The sequence below is a fragment of the Thalassophryne amazonica genome, chromosome 11, assembly GCF_902500255.1.
Source record: "Thalassophryne amazonica chromosome 11, fThaAma1.1, whole genome shotgun sequence".
In the NCBI taxonomy this organism is placed as follows: Eukaryota; Metazoa; Chordata; class Actinopteri; order Batrachoidiformes; family Batrachoididae; genus Thalassophryne; species Thalassophryne amazonica.
This window is the reverse complement of record NC_047113.1, coordinates 67,768,602-67,788,377: the sequence shown is the minus strand read 5'-3', so window position 1 is coordinate 67,788,377 and position 19,776 is coordinate 67,768,602. Positions and strand designations below refer to the sequence as shown.

At 42.5% G+C, this 19,776-nt stretch overlaps 1 protein-coding gene across 1 annotated transcript in view; it reads right to left on the bottom strand.

The window, feature by feature from the left end:
• fstl5 (follistatin-like 5) overlaps nucleotides 1-12,149 on the bottom strand; it is a 661,980-nt gene extending 649,831 nt beyond the window's left edge. The window contains exon 1 of the mRNA XM_034182069.1: nucleotides 11,749-12,149. Within this exon, the coding sequence (XP_034037960.1) occupies nucleotides 11,749-11,771 (23 nt within the window). The 5' untranslated portion in view covers nucleotides 11,772-12,149. The remainder of the gene's footprint in view (nucleotides 1-11,748) is intronic.
• Nucleotides 12,150-19,776: the final 7,627 nt, after the last annotated feature.

The following is a 19,776-nucleotide window of genomic DNA, read 5'->3' as shown; positions in this document are numbered from 1 at the left end:
GAACAATTTATTACTGTACCGCTGCATCACAAAGAATTCATTTGCAAATGTAAAGTTACACTGTCTGAGTGCCCCTTCTTGTTAACATTTCCACCTGCAGGCTTGGTGCTTTATTACAACCATAGAACTCTGTGATGCTTTATTAATGCAAAGATTAATCCTAACCACCTGACAGCTAACGTTTCAGTCTTCTGCAACAGCCTGGCTTGATGTCAATATGATCTATGAACAATTTGTTGGGTGATGTGGGGACAGTCCACACTGTTGTGTCCCCATGACGACTGAGTCTGACTAAATCCATCCGTTAATCATATAAAGTCTCCCACAAACATGAACATGTCTCAGGACAGACAACAAGTTCAATTCATGACAAATATCTTTGGCACGTTACATTTCAACAGATGAAGGAAAGTTGAAATTGAACTAAACATGTCGTCTTCAGAACTTAAAAGAAAGAAATGCCAATTTTTAAATTTCTCTTTCTAGAGAACAGAGTTCTGTGAGCAACTGAAACCACAGCATTTTATTACGTCCGCCAAGGAGGTTATGTTTTCGGTCGCGTTTGTTTGTTTGTCTGTCTCTTTGTCAGCAGGATAACTCAAAAAGTTTTGAATGGATTTTGATGAAATTTTGTGGAGTGGTTGGAAATGACAAGAGGAACAAGTGATTAAATTTTAGTGGTGATCCAGATCACGATCCGGATCCCGATGGTAACACGTTAGCATGTCTATGGCATTTTCAATGTTAAAAGTTAGCATTAAGCAGTTGCAGCTGTCATCACGTTCGGGTGCATTTGTTTTCAAATTGTAATATTTCTTAAATTTATTTTTTGTTTATATATTAATAATGTAATGATTATTATATACAATTTTTGAGAAAGAGACAAAAAGAAATGGATCACTGTGCCAAGGAGGGAATCTCTTTAGTCTTTCCCTTTCTACCCTAATCATCTGCAGAGGAATGGTCTATTTGAAGAGTTTCAGTCAGGTTTTAGAATTCATCATAGTACAGAAACAGCATTAGTGAAGGTTACAAATGATCTTCTTATGGCCTCAGACAGTGGACTCATCTCTGTGCTTGTTCTGTTAGACCTCAGTGCTGCTTTTGATACTGTTGACCATAAAATTTTATTACAGAGATTAGAGCATGCTATAGGTATTAAAGGCACTGCGCTGCGGTGGTTTGAATCATATTTATCTAATAGATTACAATTTGTTCATGTAAATGGGGAATCTTCTTCACAGACTAAGGTTAATTATGGAGTTCCACAAGGTTCTGTCCTAGGACCAATTTTATTCACTTTATACATGCTTCCCTTAGGCAGTATTATTAGACGGCATTGCTTAAATTTTCATTGTTACGCAGATGATACCCAGCTTTATCTATCCATGAAGCCAGAGGACACACACCAATTAGCTAAACTGCAGGATTGTCTTACAGACATAAAGACATGGATGACCTCTAATTTCCTGCTTTTAAACTCAGATAAAACTGAAGTTATTGTACTTGGCCCCACAAATCTTAGAAACATGGTGTCTAACCAGATCCTTACTCTGGATGGCATTACCCTGACCTCTAGTAATACTGTGAGAAATCTTGGAGTCATTTTTGATCAGGATATGTCATTCAAAGCGCATATTAAACAAATATGTAGGACTGCTTTTTTGCATTTACGCAATATCTCTAAAATTAGAAAGGTCTTGACTCAGAGTGATGCTGAAAAACTAATTCATGCATTTATTTCCTCTAGGCTGGACTATTGTAATTCATTATTATCAGGTTGTCCTAAAAGTTCCCTGAAAAGCCTTCAATTAATTCAAAATGCTGCAGCTAGAGTACTAACGGGGACTAGAAGGAGAGAGCATATCTCACCCATATTGGCCTCTCTTCATTGGCTTCCTGTTAATTCTAGAATAGAATTTAAAATTATTCTCTTACTTATAAGGTTTGAATATCAGGTCCCATCTTATCTTAGGGACCTCATAGTACCATATCACCCCAATAGAGCGCTTCACTCTCAAGACTGCAGGCTTACTTGTAGTTCCTAGGGTTTGTAAGAGTAGAATGGGAGGCAGAGCCTTCAGCTTTCAGGCTCCTCTCCTGTGGAACCAGCTCCCAATTCAGATCAGGGAGACAGACACCCTCTCTACTTTTAAGATTAGGCTTAAAACTTTCCTTTTTGCTAAAGCTTATAGTTAGGGCTGGATCAGGTGACCCTGAACCATCCCTTAGTTATGCTGCTATAGACTTAGACTGCTGGGGGGTTCCCATGATGCACTGAGTGTTTCTTTCTCTTTTTGCTCTGTATGCACCACTCTGCATTTAATCATTAGTGATTGATCTCTGCTCCCCTCCACAGCATGTCTTTTTCCTGGTTCTCTCCCTCAGCCCCAACCAGTCCCAGCAGAAGACTGCCCCTCCCTGAGCCTGGTTCTGCTGGAGGTTTCTTCCTGTTAAAAGGGAGTTTTTCCTTCCCACTGTCGCCAAGTGCTTGGTCACAGGGGGTCGTTTTGACCGTTGGGGTTTTTACGTAATTATTGCATGGCCTTGCCTTACAATATAAAGCGCCTTGGGGCAACTGTTTGTTGTGATTTGGCGCTATATAAATAAAATTGATTGATTGATTGATTGATGAGCCAAATCTCATGACCATAGGTGAGGATCGGAACGTAGATCGATCGGTAAATCGAGAGCTTTGCCCCCTACTCAGCTCTCTCTTCACCATGACGGTGTGATACAGCGACCGCATCACTGCAGATGCTGCACCGATCCGTCTATCAATCTCACGCTCCATCCGTCCCTCACTTGTGAACAAGACTCCGAGATACTTAAACTCCTCCACTTGAGGCAAGGACACTCCACTGACCTGAAGAGGGCAAGCACCTTTTTCTGGTCGAGAACCATGGCCTCGGATTAGAGGTGCTGATTTTCATCCCGGACGCTTCACACTCGGCTGCAAACCGTTCCAGTGCATGCTGAAGGTCCTGATTTGACGAAGCCAACAGAACCACATCGTCCGCAAACAGCAGAGATGAGATTCTGTGGTTCCCAAACCAGACCCCCTCTACACCCTGGCTGCGCCTAGAAATTCTGTCCATAAAAATAATGAACAGAACCGGTGACAAAGGGCAGCCCTGGTGGAGGCCAACGTGGAAACAGGTTTGACTTACTACCGGCAATGCGAACCAAGCTCCTGCTGCGGTCATACAGGGACCGGATAGCCCTTAACAAAGGACCCCGGACCCCGTACTCCCAGAGCAGTCCCCACAGGGTGCCCCGAGGGACACGGTCGAATGCCTTCTCCAGATCCACAAAACACATGTGGACTGGTTGGGCAAACTCCCATGAACCCTCGAGCACCCGATGGAGCGTGTAGAGCTGGTCCAGTGTGCCGTGACCAGGACGAAAACCACACTGCTCCTCCTGAATCCGAGGATGAGTCCGCCTCCGAGTCCCCAGTCTCTCCTTCCTCTTCGAAAGACGTGACGATGGGATTGAGGGATCCTTGAAGTACTCCTTCCACCGTCCGACAACATCCCCAGTCAGGGTCAACAGTTCCCCACCCGCACCGTAAACAGTGCTGGTGGAGAGCTGCTCCCGCCTCCTGAGGCATCGGACGGTTTGCCAGAATCTCTTCGAGGCCAACCGATAGTCCTCCTCCATAGCCTCCCCGAACTCCTCCCAGACCCGCATTTTTGCCTCTGCGACCGCACGGGCTGCGGCACGCTTGGCCTGCCGGTACCTGTCAGCTGCTTCTGGGGTCCCACCTACCAACAAAGATAAGGAGGACTCCTTCTTCAGCTTGATGGCATCCCTTACTTCCGGTGTCCACCACCGGGTTCGGGGATTGCCGCCGCGACAGGCACCAGCGACCTTGCGACCACAGCTACGAGCAGCCGCATCGACAATGGAGGTGGAGAACATGGTCCACTCGGACTCCATGTCTCCAACCTCCCCCGGGATCTGGGAGAAGCTCTCCCGGAGGTGGGAGTTGAAGACCTCGTTGACAGAGGGTTCCGCCAGTCGTTCCCAGCAGACCCTCACGATACGTTTGGGCCTGCCAGGTCTTACTGGCTTCCTACCCTCCCAGCGGATCCAACTCACCACCAGGTGGTGATCAGTCGACAGCTCTGCCCCTCTTCACTCGAGTGTCCGAGACACGTGGCCGAAGGTCAGATGATATGACTACAAAGTCGATCATCGACCTCCGGCTGAGGGTGTCCTGGTGCCACGTGCACTTATGGACACCCTTGTGCTCGAACATGGTGTTTGTGATGGACAAACTGTGACTAGCACAGAAGTCCAACAACTGAACACCACTTGGGTTCAGATCGGGGAGGCCGTGCTTCCCGATTACCCCCCTCCAGGTCTCACTGTCACCGCCCACGTGGGCGTTGAAATCCCCCAGGAGAACAATGGAGTCCCCAGTCGGAGCGCTATCTAGTATCCCTCCCAGGGACTCCAGGAAGGTCGGGTACTCTGCACTGCTGCTCGGCCCGTAGGCCGAGACAACGGTGAGAGACCTGTCCCTGACCCGAAGGCGTAGGGACGCGACCCTCTCGTTCACCGGAGTGAACTCCAACACTTGGCGACTGAGCTGGGGAGCAATAAGCAATGCGACCCCAGCTCTCTGCCTCTCCCCGTGGGCTACGCCAGAAAAATGAAGCGTCCAGCCCCTCTCCAGGAGTTGAGTACCAGAGCCCAAGCTGTGCGTGGAGGTGAGCCCGACTATCTCTAGTCGGTATCTCTCAACCTCCCGCACAAGCTCAGGCATCTTCCCCCCTAGCGAGGTGACATTCCACGTCCCAGCAGCCAGGGGCTGTGAGCATGGACCAGGCCGCCGGGCCACCCGCCTCGACCGCCACCCAATCCTCTCTGCACCCGACCCCCATGGCCCCCTCTGCAGGTGGTGAACCCACAGGAGGGGAACCTCTGTCTCAACAAGAAAATTTATGTAACAACTTGCATCAGCAGCAAGGCTGAAAACCGACACTCAACGCCCGTGGCCTTCGATGCCTCCCTCAGGTGGCACTGCATTAAAAACTGACATCATTGTATAAAGGATCTTACCATGTAGGCTCAGGAACACTTCAGAAAACCACTGTCAGTTAACACAGTTTGTCACTACATCTACAAGTGCAAGTTAATAGTTTATCACACAAAGCGAAAGCCATACATCAACATCCAGAAATGCCGCTGTGTTCTCTAGGCCCGAGCTCATTTGAAATGGACAGACGCAAAGTGGAAAAGTGTGCTGTGATCTGATGAGTCTACGTTTCAAGTTCAAAAGACAGCATCTGTGATGGTATGGGGGTGTTAGTGCCCATGGCATGGGCAACTTACACATCGTGATGGCACCAACAATTCTGAAACGTACATCCAGGTTTTGGAGCAACACATGCTGCCATCCAAAGCAACGTCTTTTTCAGGGACTTCCCTGCTTATTTCAGCAAGACAACGCCAAGACACATTCTGCACATCTTACAACAGTGTGGCCTCATAGTAAAAGTGTGCAGGTACTAGACTGGCCTGCCTACAGTCCAGACCTGTCACCCACTGAAAATGTGTGGCACATTATGAAGCACAAAATATGACAACGGAGACCCCGGAATGTTGAACAACTGAAGTCATACATCAAGCAAGAATGGGAAAGAATTCCACCCACAAAGCTTCAACAATTAGTGTCCTCAGTTCCCAAACGCTTATTGAGTGTTGTTAGAAGGAAAGATGATATAACACAGTGGTAAACATACCACATTGGCAGCACCCTGGCATCAGTGTGTGAGTGTGAATGGGTGAATGTGAGGCATAATTGTAAAGCACTTTGAGCATCTGATGTAGATGGAAAAGCGCTATATAAATGCAGTCCATTTACCATTACATTTCACTGTCCCAGCTTTTTTGAAACGTATTGCAGGCACTCATTTCAAAATGACCAAAATTTTTGCACAAAAACAATAAAGTTTCTCAGTTTGATCATTAAATATCTTGTCTTTGTGGTTTATTCAATTGAATATAGGTTGAAGAGGATTTGTAAATCATTGTATTCTGTTTTTATTTACATTTTACACAACATCCCAACTTCATTGGAATTGGGGTTGTAAATTGCAGGAGGAAAACTATTTGTTTCATGCCAGTATACCAAACAGAAGCTTGTCCAAATGATGGTTACAATCCAGACACGCCATCCACTCATATACGAGTATTTACATGTCAGCAGGTGCACTGACATATTAAACATGCAGTATGATGTTAGATCATAACTGGCTTATATATTAAAACAACTGAACAGTCCCTCTGGAATAATTATGGTTCACTAACACTAATTGTTATATTTATGGTAAGGTACATGTATGTACAGTAGTGTTCAGAATAATAGTAGTGCTATGTGACTAAAAAGATTAATCCAGGTTTTGAGTATATTTCTTATTGTTACATGGAAAACAAGATACCAGTAGATTTAGTAGATTCTCACAAATCCAACAAGACCAAGCATTCATGATATGCACACTCTTAAGGCTATGAAATTGGGCTATTAGTAAAAACAAAGTAGAAAAGGGGGTGTTCACAATAATAGTAGCATCTGCTGTTGACGCTACAAACTCAAAGCTATTATGTTCAAACTGCTTTTTTAGCAATCCTGTGAATCACTAAACTAGTATTTAGTTGTATAACCACAGTTTTTCATGATTTCTTCATGTTTGCGAGGCATTAATTTTGTTGGCTTGGAACCTTGATTTTGCTCCTTTACTAGTGTGCTTGGGGTCATTGTCTTGTTGAAACACCCATTTCAAGGGCATCTACTCTTCAGCATAAGGCAACATGACCATCTTCAAGTATTTTGACATATCCAAACTGATCCATGATACCTGGTATGCAATATATAGGCCCAACACCATAGTAGGACAAACATGCCCATATCATGATGCTTGCACCACCATGCTTCACTGTCTTCACTGTGAAACTGTGGCTTGAATTCAGAGTTTGGGGGTCATCTCACAAACTGTCTGTGGCCCTTGGACCCAAAAAGAACAATTTTTACTCTCATCAGTCTGCAAATATTCCTCCATTTCTTAGGCCAGTTGATGTGTTCTTTGGCAAATTGTAACCTCTTCTGCACGTCTTTATTTAACAGAGGGACTTTGCGGGGGATTCTTGCAAATAAATTAGCTTCACACAGGCGTCCTTCTAACTGCCACAGCACTTACAGGTAACTCAGACTGTCTTTGATCATCCTGGAGCTGATCAGTGGGTGAGCCTTTGCCATTCTGGTTATTCTCTATTCCATTTTGATGGTTGTTTTCCGTTTTCTTCCACGCTTCTCTGTTTTTTTTTTTTGGGTTTTTTTGTCCATTTTAAAGCATTGGAGATCATTGTAGATGAACAGCCTATAATTTTTTGCACCTGCGTATATGTTTTCCCCCTCTCCAATCAACTTTTTAATCAAACTACGCTGTTCTTCTGAACAATGTCTTGAACGTCCCAGTTTCCTCAGGCTTTCAAAGAGAAAAGCATGTTCAACAGGTGCTGGCTTCATCCTTAAATAGGGGACACCTGATTCACACCTGTTTGTTCCACAAAACTGACAAACTCACTGACTGAATGCCACACTACTATGTGTTATTGTGAACACCCCTTTTCTACTTTTTTTACTAATAGCCCAATTTCATAGCCTTAAGAGTGTGCATATCATAATGCTTGGTCTTGTTGGATTTGTGAGAATCTACTGGTACTTTGTTTCCCATGTAACAATAGGAAATATACTCAAAACCTGGATTAATCTTTGTAGTCACATAGCACTACTATTATTCTGAACACTACTGTATATGTGATCTGTGTTCTTAATGTGTGATTTATGACTATTTATTACCACATTATATGTGCAATGCTGCCAGTCATATTTCAAACCCTCTCCAAAATGTTTGTACACATGGGGTCACAGTTTGTGTACATATGAAAACATTCTGTCATTTTGTACTCATAAATAACAACACATATTAAAATTGTCATGCACATCTTTGTGGTCCAGATTTTCACTTGCACAACAGTTATAATTGAGGCTCTTGGTACTTCCTGTCCTAACTGCACAGTTTTTGAGACTTGGGTGTTAGCCACTGGCTGAGGGTGGTTCATGAAGACAAGGTGACTAAAAGCAACTGACAGTGACAGTGACAGAATGGACACCAGCAGTGAAGAATGGGCAGCTGGATGATCTTTGGAGGGTTATCAGATGGACGTTGGAGTGGCACGGTGAGGACGATGACAATGATGGTGATTATGACCACTATGATTCTAGTTAATCTTTTTCAGATCCCCAACAATCCCTCCACCAATGTGGATTTGGTATTAGGTCTCTTTGGAGCATACTGGAATGACTCTGGGTCAAACAAATGGTTCATTACAGAGACTAAGATAAGGAGCATCATATATATTGTGACAGAACATCAGCTCCAATATTCTTTTGCATGTTTGTCTGGGCAAGATCAGCACAAAGGTGCCTAAGTGGGCACGCTCATGTTTCACCTGACGGCTGCGGCCAATAGGTGGTTACTTTTGAAAGGTGTTTGCCTGCTGCCATCCCAAAATCAGTTCCTTGATCCAGCACTCAGGTTTGCTCCCGGTTATCCCCTACAAGATGAGCTACCCGTCGGGAGGAGCTCCACCGCACAACTGTGCATGCGTGCACATGTGGAGTTCTCTCTACCCAGGGATTTTAACACCTCCCCCATCAAGTTAGCTACCTCTCTCTTTACAGCGGAAACGGCGCATGTGCAACTCTTTCTACACGTGGAGTGGAGCTCCCCCACCAAAGAAAACCCACGTAAGTTTTGGCTTTACATAAAAATAGAGCAATAAGTGTCTTTTCAATTTTAAAAAGTAAGATTTGCATGTACATGCTGTCTTTAAAGCCATTATTGACAGTACATTTTATTGTAGGCTGAAACTAATATTTTTATTGTGTTTTTATTGTGATGAATGATTGAGGGTTAAGGACACTTATATTTTTATAGTGAGTATTTATTTGCCCGTCAAATAAGATACATTTCTCAAGAATCTTATATTCAGTGAATGAAAGTGAAATACGATAGGGACCCTCAACTTCACTGTTGATTGACACTAGAATGAGCTCATCTAGACAGCGCAGCTCATCTCGACAGAACACCGGACCTGACCTAGTCGTTTTCTTTGATGTGGTCAACATTGCTGCTCGACTTTGTCTGCATGGAACAACCTGGTCTCACGTCAAGTCGTGCTTCAGCAGCACGAAATATACATTAATCTATTGGCTTGTGATATTGTGACGAAAAGTGCCTCATTTTCGTCATGGCACCACAAATTATTTCTCATTCATTCCGTGATGGCTGCACGAAATTAAAAGTGAAGTGGGGGGGGTTATGGTTAGGGTGGGGGGGAGTAAGATTAGGGTTATGTTAAGGTTAGGGTTGGGAGTGGGAGTAGGGTTAGTAATAGTGAATTAAAAAAAAGCTCTGTCATGAAAATTTGACTCATTTCGTCACGGCAACATGTAAAAAAAAAAAAAAGTGAGACTGGGCTGCATTGGAAAAAGACTCACGCCTAATCCTGAAAATGAGCACCTCTCCTGTGCCGTCCTTCTACAAAAGGAGCTGGTTATTTATTGGAACCAGTATGTTTCACAAGTATGCTCAGTATATGCTGCACAACCTGTAACCGATATAAATGATATATTACTTGGTTGCCGTTCTGTATTCAGGTGGCGAATCAATTAATGAGCACAGTTTTAAAAATACTGATCCACTAATTCATCTAATGCACCAGTGGAAATAGATTATATCATGTGCTTTCAAAGAGATAAGTGAAGGCACTGTGGGTATAAAGGGATTGAAGTTGGATGTGATTTCCTTTCAGCTGTATGCAATCTCCTTCTCCACAAGAATTGCAATTACTATTGCAGTTATGAGAGAAATGGGATAAACATCCACTGAGCCCACAGTGAATTACATAAAATTGTATACAAAAATAAAGAGCTGCTTCTGAATTTGATGTGGTGCAGTAAGACACACTTTTCTTTCTGTGAACAGTTTATTTAATCATGTACAATAATGAAGCAATGCATATACTCCAGTTATGATTCGAACAATGATGAAACTCTTATTGTTACAGACTCAGGTGGGATTTAGAGTTTGAATCCACTTATGAAATATGACATATTAATGACAGATTTTGGAACTGTAAACCAACTGAATGAAATGCTTCAAAACAAAAAATAAAAGCATGATTTAACCATCCTTGAAAGACATCAATGGCATCAGAAAATGATTCACTGACAGTCCCCCACCCATAATAGATTAATTTTTCTCATCACAATCCTGCTTTTTCATTCTCTGACCAAGTGAGTCAACTGCTTCACATAATTTACTGCTTCAAAATATCTGAAACACTAGATGAAACAATGGCTTCTGAAAATTGCACCGGTTCAAAATTTATGAATCTCAAAGTAAATCTATGCTTCATAAAATGCTTCTGTTTTAAATGTCTTCATCACTTAACATGTGAATCATTTTTGGCAATGATTCATTGTTTATTAACTGTGTCAAAGAAAATTGCACAATTACAATTTCAAATCCATTAAGTTCAAAGTGAATCAATTTACTTCAGAAATATTCCCCATTTTGAAATGTGTCAAAACACAAAATGCGTAAATCACTTTGGGAAATGATTCATTGCTTTTGAAATGTACAAATCACAATCAACCCACAAGCATACATGCTGTTTCAAAATTCATGGTGTTCAAAGTAAATCAGCTGCTTCAGAAAAGGTTCCCGGTTTTGAAATGTGAAACAAGAAAAGCAATCAAACAGGGAAATTACTCATTATTTTTAAAGGTTCAAACACAATGCAGTTTCTTTTGAAAACAATATTTTTGAAACATTTGGAAAAATTCAGTGATCCAGTTGCTTAATAAAATGATTTGCTGTTTTAATATGCCTAATACAATGAATGAAACAACTGCTTCGGAAAATGACTGTTTAAAACTGCTTCAAACACACAAGTACCATCCCAGCCCCAAAGGGACTTCTTGTCTACAGCACTGGTGCAGTCATTAAACAATATGTGTAGTTTTATTTCCCCCCATAGTTAGCGTTATTTCATGAAGCATAAACGTTCAAAGGCTTTTGTGGTCTTTAAATCCGTGTCCTATTGATGACCGAACTTAATCTGGGATTAGGTGATCTCCAGATGCGTCTGCTGCTCTGTCAGGATTAAAATTACGCCAATTTCATTCGCAATCACCAAACAACCACAACTGATGGTCACCCCTGTGCGTGAGAGTCTAATATTCTGCATCCAAACGACTCAGGCGCAGCCATGAGGACGGAAAACAAAAGTATAATCCCTCTGCTGCTAACGGTGTCACTCAAGGATTATGTTGCCAAGTGGCAAAAAAAAAAAAAAAAAAAAAAAAAAAACGCACTCACTCAGCACCGCGCGGATAAATTAAAGGCTTTGCGTTCTTCTTATCACTCAAAAACACATCGATTAGAATGTGTTTCGAAGTGTTTGCGATAGTTTCTCAGTAACTTTGACACTTCTCATATCACAGATAATCTAGACTGTGAAATTTTAAGCGCCACGCAGTTTGAAATCGAGACTTTGAGGCGCCTCGGTGATGATGAGGTTAAAACGCGCGGATCAATCGTGGACTTTTCCTACTCAACAAAAAAACAATAAATAAATGAAATAGAGAGAGAGAATGGTCATTGTTACCTGTGTGCCCAGACGTAAAACATCCAGAGGGATAATTCACGGATTGGTGGATTTCTCAACAAACTATGAGTGCGATTATCTCCAGACGGAGGTCCGCTCAGATCCACGACTGGCGCGGAGTAATTTCCGATGTGAAGAGAGAGGAGGAGAAACAAAGCGTCCTTCGGACAAGTTTGCGCCCAAGAAGGCACAGGGGTTTCTGTTAATCCTTTCCCCTAAAATATCACCAGTGTGAAGTCGACGGAGGAACAGCAGCAACGGACGGAGAGCGGGACGCGGAGTTCAGCACCACGACACTGTGGACAGCTCCAACGGCGCGGGGATCTCGGCCGCTCTCGGCTCTCTTGTGCGCCACCGAGGCACGAGCCACCAGCCCCAACCTCACCTACCGGCTCGGTCCCGACCGGATTTACATACAACCACGAGGGAGGGAGGGCAGAGAGGGAGCCACGGACCAATCACATACACCCGGAGTGGACAGAGAGCGCGCTAAACCGGGACAGACTATGTGGAGTGGCTCAGTCTGTCCGCGGCGAACCAAACTGTCCTTGAGAGAGAGAGAGAGAGAGAGAGAGAGAGAGAGAGAGAGAGAGAGAGAGAGAGAGAGAGAGAGAGAGAGAGACTGCTTCACTCACTCATATGCGCACATACGCAGGAGCGCGCAGCTCCAGTGGTACAGAGGGGGGAAAAAAAACTCCTCTTACTGGATGACCTCCAGGTCACCATGAAGGGTAAATAATCAAACTACTTTTTCCACAACTATACACTTTATTTATTTGTTTTCTTCATTACTTATTCATTTGCATTGAATTGTTTAAATGAAAGTAACCAGAGTACTGTTGCACAGGGCCGGCCCAGCCTGTAGGCAGTATAGGCAATTGCTAAGGGTGCTGCCCATTCAGGGGGTGCCACAAATGAAGGGAAGAAAAGTCAATGTTGCCTATTTTATACTAAAGCTTGTTAATGCTAGTCATCTTTTAATATAAAATAAATATAAATCTATATTGATTTTAGCTGCATAGCAAAGGCTATTAAATAGTAATGATGATAATTGTTTCCCCCGCCAAAAAAAAGTGTCTGACGAGCCCTTCTGGCTCATTATGTCATTGCTCCATAGCAACAATGTCAAAACGGTCCGAACTGTCTGGTGTCGTATCACGATCCAAGTGATTTAACAACAATGTCAAAATGGGCCAAACTGTCTGGTGCCCAGAGGAGGAATAAAAGAAAAGAAGAAGAGGGAAAATGGGACCAAGACAGCAGTACAGTAAAAATAATATGATTAATTATTTTTTCTGTTGCATTGCATCAGGTAGCGAGCAGTGTTAACATGCCTTCATCCATGGTTTACTCATTCCTAAGGCATTTTGGGGTGAAGGTTCAAGTGCAGTTATGCATAAACCTTCAGAAAAAAAAACATTTTGACCATTACTAATGTTGTATTTACATGTTGCATATGGCACATGGTAAACTGGAATAAGATCTGATCTGGACTCTGTTTGACATGCATAATTGCTTTGTTGTCTGCACTTTGTTCATTTTAAACTTTGTTGCAGGCACTCTGTTGCTATTACAATGTTCTAAACAGTGGATCACCCCTCTTAGTTTCTCTCTGCTTTAGGTTTCTTCCTAAAAACAAAACAAATCAAAAACAAAACAAACAAACAAACAAAAACCCAGAGAGAGTTCTGCCTTGCAGCTGTCACCTGTGTGCTTTGCTGTGATTTGGTGCTACATAATTTTTTTTTTTTTTATTGAATTATGGATGGTACGCAAGTGAGTTGTGTGTGTGTGTGTGTGTGTGTGTGTGTGTGTGTGTGTGTGTGTGTGTGTGTGTGTGTGTGTGTGTGTGTGTGTGTGTGTGTGTGTGTGTGTGTGTGTGTGTGTGTGTGTGTGGGGACGTGGGGGCGTTGCTGCACACATATAGTGAGATAACAGATGTCGTGACATTACAGTTGAGGTAGATTTTGCTTAGTGTCAGTTACTGTGTATAATTACACTATTTGTATGGCACCACTGATTGAATGAGCAGTGTCTTACCAAAAAAGAAAAGTTCATGTTTATGTGCGCATGCTTGCAATAAAAGGAGGCAAACAGAAAGCAGACTGATGAGATGTCGGTTCGAGGTGAGGAATTTTATTTTTACTGAAACAACAGTTGCATAACAACATCACTGGCACCGTGCTGCCTGTTGTACTGAAGCACAATACTTCAGTTGGTCTAGTCTGAGCAAAGGATATTTTTAGAACTTGTTTACCAGCTGTCCTGAGGTCTCAGAGTCTCCTTTGGGTTAACTGTTTGACTAAAAGTAACATTGGTGGAGAGCAGGTATCATTATCAGCAGTCTCTGTTAACGCTGGCTTTACAGCTACGAGCCAAACATCCATGCCTCTCATTTCGCAAAGCTCGTCAATAATTCACAATATTGAACACAAATTCTATGGCTGGTGAGTTTAAACTCTGCCAAAAAAAAAAAAAAAAAAAAAAAGAGGTGGTTTTGTGAGCTCAGCTTCAAAATCAAAATCTGAGAGAAATAAGTGCCTCAACTTTCTTGCAGTATTATCAGGACAAACTGAGGAATTACTGGAGTCTGTAGTACCTCACAAAACTACTGCTGGCTGCAGGTGAGGACCAGCGAACCTCCCATTTTGGGCTATATTGGCATCTTTTAACATTTAGAGCTTCACAATACTCTACTTTGAATCTGGGCTTAGATGTACAAGCCGCCTCAGTCTTTTAAATTCATCCTAAACATTTTACATGATTTGCCAAGTCACTTTTGGAAGTGCTGCTGGGAGCAAATCAATGCATTAATCATTTGAATTATATCACCAACTGAATACCACATTTTAAAATTATATTATCACTACTGAATACATCATGTTGAAATGTGAACAGTTTTTCATTTGTTACACAGAGATGTTTGAAAACCACCTTTCCATGTTTAAGTGATCTGACCTTCATTTTGTTACATTTTCAGTACTCCGTTTCAAGTTGTGCAACTCATTCCCAAAATTTAAGGCTCAAACAAATTAAATAAATAAGAATGAAATAAAGCCCTGTGACAGACTGGCATCCTGTCCAGGGTGTACCCCGCCTCTCGACCTATGACCGATGGGATAGGCTCCACCTCCCCTGTGACCCTTAATTACAATAAGCACATATAGAATATAAATTAATTAAAAATAAAATATCAAAGCAGATCAACACCTTCATTTATTTTCAAAAACCCAAAAGTCTCTAAAACCTAAAATTAAATTCTATCAATCAAATGTATTGGAATTACACAGGTGGAACCTGACTGATAATTTTACAAAGTGAAATTTAGACCACAGAATGGTACAAAGTTGATTTCCAAAGTCAGACACAAATTTGCATCTTCTCCGTCGTGTCTGTGTGGGTTGTCATCCTCAATCAAAAACGTACAATGTAGCTTCTATGTCTTTGTAGATTTGGAGTTGCATCTTGAAGGGCATCTGGTATAAAACTTGCGCCAAATCAAGATGCAGATCCATACCAGATCTGCTGTGATGACCCCAAGTGAATGACAGAAGCCAAAACAAGACAAAATTGAGATTTAACTTTCAACACCAATTATGGAGTAATGATTCAATGCCAAATTTTGATATTCAGTTGCTGATACATTATAATTTTCTTCCAGCATTTTTAATAGGAAGTAGCTGGTGCTCCACTCAGTCATGAACTCATGACCAATACGAAAACATGCATGCTGTCAGGGTTTGAGTTTTTGTTTGGTTTTTCTGTTTTATTTTGTTATTTTGTTCTGTTAGGTATTTTGCATTTCATTGGTTTTGGTTTGTTTGTTCTCTTGTCTCACTCTTGGTTCTTACTGATGGGTGTTTCTCTCTCTCTCTGGCCATGCCTTGGTTCTGGTGTTTTTCATGCACACCTGTTTCTGATTTGCTGATTACCTCCTGGGGTTATATAAGATCACTGGGTGTTTGTCCCTCACCACTTTGTCGTGCCTTGTGCCTTCATTCCAGTTCTGTTCCTGCATTCATATTCCAGCCTGGCTCATAATGTGTACCTGACATCCAGCCTGTTGCCTCAACCATGCCGTTTGGCTGATGGTTTTTGTACTGCTGCTTTTTCTGGACTGCTTACTCGTGTACCAACCTCTGCTATCCACCTCAGTAAAGCTTTCTAAAAACCAGAGCTGTTTGTATGAGCTGTGCATTTGTGTCCTGCAGTTCCTGACCATCCAGCCTGATACATGCTAATTTAAAAATGTCAGTTCTTTCTACCCCTCTCTGCTGCTTGCAGTCGCTGACCTGGATGCTGCCTCCCCCACTACACTTGACCACCACCAGTCAGTCCCTGTCTGACACCTGGGGAGTAGCCTCTGCCCCTAAGTTCTTATGATGATCCCAGATCTATGTACATATTATCACTATGGACTGAAATTTTTAATCGTTTCTTCTCTGCTGAATCTTTCTGGTAGAATTGCTTTAATGTTGCAAGTTTAGTGTGATTTAATGTACTCATTATTTATGACAGCACAAATCTCAGATGGGGATAAACACCAGAATGCAGCTTGCCTTCCTCTGTCCTTTTTTTTGCAGGCCATTATTACCCTAACTCCGTGGAGGTACTCACTCCCCAAGCGCACATTTTATTATTATTAATGTTAAATATTGTGCACGCTTCATGTCATTTTTAGTGCTCTTAAAATTTTTGTTTGGCAGTGATCGCCTTTATCACCTGCACTGATCACAGCCCCATCTGTGTAAATGTCCGCTCAATGCATTTGGCACTATATCACCATGACCACTCAGCTGCAATCAACCAAAGTCGTCACACAGGTCTTTCAATCAGAGGGTAGGGTTACCATGGTAACCATTAAATTATTTGCATATTAATTAACATGCAGGGTTTGTAATAATGCATGCATGCATCTCTTTAATCAAAGCCACAGAGAGTGAGACTTTGTAATTGGTTGGTTTTGTTTGAGGGCAGGATATCAATTGCAGCAGGAATCAAACATCATCAAGCACAGGGACCTCATTTTAACCTTTTAACTAGACCTCCTTCTCACTCGCCTACTTATGTTCTTGTCAACATCTGACGTCTGTTCGGACTATCTCTGAAAAGCACAAGACTGTTGATGGACGCAGTCTTTCCAGCAGCAGCGACTGACAGAGGAACAGACCAAACAGCACGAACCTGACAGTGTATTTAAGAATAAGCATGAAATAATCCTAATACAGAATTTCAGGATTGTTCATCTTTGGTACAGTTGAGTTGCTCTGAGTGGCTTTCTGCATATAAATATTTTTGACATTCTACTTCTCAGACCAAGTGACATTGTGTACAGTATGCTGGCCTTCAGCCTGCTCATACAACAATCTCCTCTCACAACCGTTGACTTTTATCTGTTCATAGCTCCAACCACAAACGCCTCTTCATGTCACAGCTGAAAACTGGAAGTATAATCGAGAGTTTAAAAATATGACGACAGTAACGTCATCGTAATCAAACCTGATGGAGGCAGTGATGCTCATTCAGCACATACGCCAAATCTACTGACACTTTTGTAACGTTCCAGAGTGATTCATTAAAACAAATAAGAAAAAAAAATGCTCCCTTGACATTCTTCCTGTGAATCTGCAGATTATGGCACCACATCTGTGCCTGTAAACAACCCGTGTGGATATGTCACACGGGCACAGGCGTGATGGCTGTGATTTATCAGGCTGACAATTTATGCCATGCATGCTAAATAAAGAATTGCAGAAAGAATGGTCTCTATAGCTCAAATACAGCATGTTGTTTACACATGTGATTTCTCTGCAGGCGTTTATTTGTATTAATCACACCAACGGGACAATATTGTGTTTATAGCACCAGATTTGGGCATCTCATCTCACATCTGGTTACAAAAAGCTTCTTCCTTAGGGCTGCAAGAAAGCTTTTTTGTCATGCCTTTGCTCAGTGAAGTTGGGTGGAGGAGTGGGGGTGTTTTGCTTTCACCCAGTCTGTCCAGGTATCCATCTATAATCTGTACAATAACTAAAGAACAGCTTGTCTGATTGAACCATTTCTTGGTGGTGTACTGGAGAGACTAGAAGAAGCTTCCTTTCAAAAATGGCTACCATCCATTATCCAATATGGCTGCTATGAATGCCATCCGTTGTTTCTGTGCAGTAACAGAAGAACACCTCACCAGAGTGAAACCATTTCTTGGTTGTGAAGTGAAAGCTGGTGCAGTTTTTTCATAATTAGTGTGGACAGATTGTTTGTTGCTGTGACGCCACTCTGAACGTCACACGGTTGTATACGCTTCTTTTATTTCTGTTTAGCACTCTTCTAGTTATTAATTGTATCTACTCTGAACGTTATTTAACAACAGTCCTGTTGTGAATCGCTAGCAGTTAGCATTCGCTAGCGGTTAGCATTTGCTAGCGGTTAGCTTTCGCTAGCTAGGTCGACACCTCCCCTCTCCATTGTTACTTTTTATAGCTGTTTCTTTTCTACCCATTTAATACTTCTGTTCATTTTTCAGTTGAACTGCTGTGAATTTTAAGTAATTTTTACTCCTGTGTAAAATCTTAGGAGTGGCTAGCATTTTCGCTAGTGATTAGCTTGCGTTAGCTATTTCTGACCCATCTCATCATTTTTTTCATTTCATTTTTTACACTCGTTAGTTAATTAACTGAATAGTGTATTTTATAGCTGCTGCTTTTTTAACCTGTTTAATACTTCTGTTAGTTTTTCAGTGTAACTGCTGTGAATTTTAATTCATTTATCTGCGTCTGTGTGAGCCTTAGGAGTAGCTTATCCATTATTGGTTAGCTCGTGTTTGCTTGGCTACATTTTTGAATTTCTTAGTGCACAAAGTACACTACTTATTATACTTTACACCCTCCATAAATCCTGTGTGATGTTGGAAGATCGGGTGGCTCTCTTAGAGAGCCGTGTCTGTAAGTTAGAGCAGCTTCTTAGCGCAGTGGAGTTAGATGTTACGGGCAATCCAGATGAGGTTAGTGTTAGGCCGGCTAGCGAGTCTATTAGCATCAGCTTAGAAACGTCGGCTGTGGAGGACGGCTTTCGGACTGTGACTAGTCAGAGGAAGCCCCGTAGGGCTTGGTGCCTGGTTGTGGCACCCCGATCACACTCGCCAGTGCAAACTGTGAATCAGTTCTCCCCCTTGGATTTGCCAGATGTGAATTCTCTGAGCCCACGAGTGACTTCCACTCCTGTCTCCAGGCTGAAACACCGGACTTTAGTGATAGGGGATTCTATCACCCACAAAGTCAGGTTACAGACACCGGCTGATGTTAAATGTATTCCTGGGGCCAGAGCTCCCAACATTGCATCTCATCTTAGGGTGCTGATGCTGTAGAAGGGAAGACAGACGAAGGAACATGACATGAGATATAGTCACATAGTTATTCACGTTGGCACCAATGATATCAGGATGAAGCACTCAGAGGTCACAAAAATGGACATAGAGAGGACTTGTGTCCTTGCCAGAAAGATGTGTCGGCATCGATTAATAGTCTCTGGTCCCCTCCCCTCCCGGGGTACTGATGAGGCGTTTAGCAGGCTGACATCATTAAATAGGTGGCTGGTGCAGTTTTGTAGACAGCAAGGCTTTAGTTTTATTGATAACTGGCCTTCGTTCTGGGGCCACCGTGGTTTGCTGATGCCGGACGGCCTCCACCCTACTGGGCAAGGCGCCGCCATCTTGTCTGCGAACATAGATAGAGCTCTACAGGGAGGGTAACATTAGGAATCTACAGCAGGCCACAGAGCAGGTGATTAGAGACCCTGCAAGGCTTATGACAAATGTGGGTGTGGAATCCATTAGCTTAGCGGGAAATTTAGTGCAGAAAATCCATTATGGTGATAGTGCAGTTTATTTGCCATGGAGGGAATTTCAACAAGTTGAGACTGTAGCCTGCTTCCGTAGTTGTGTCTATAAAAATCATAGAGGGATATGCTTTCCAAACTTAATACCCATTACTATATTGGATGATGTTGAAATGAGGATGGCCCAGTGGTTGT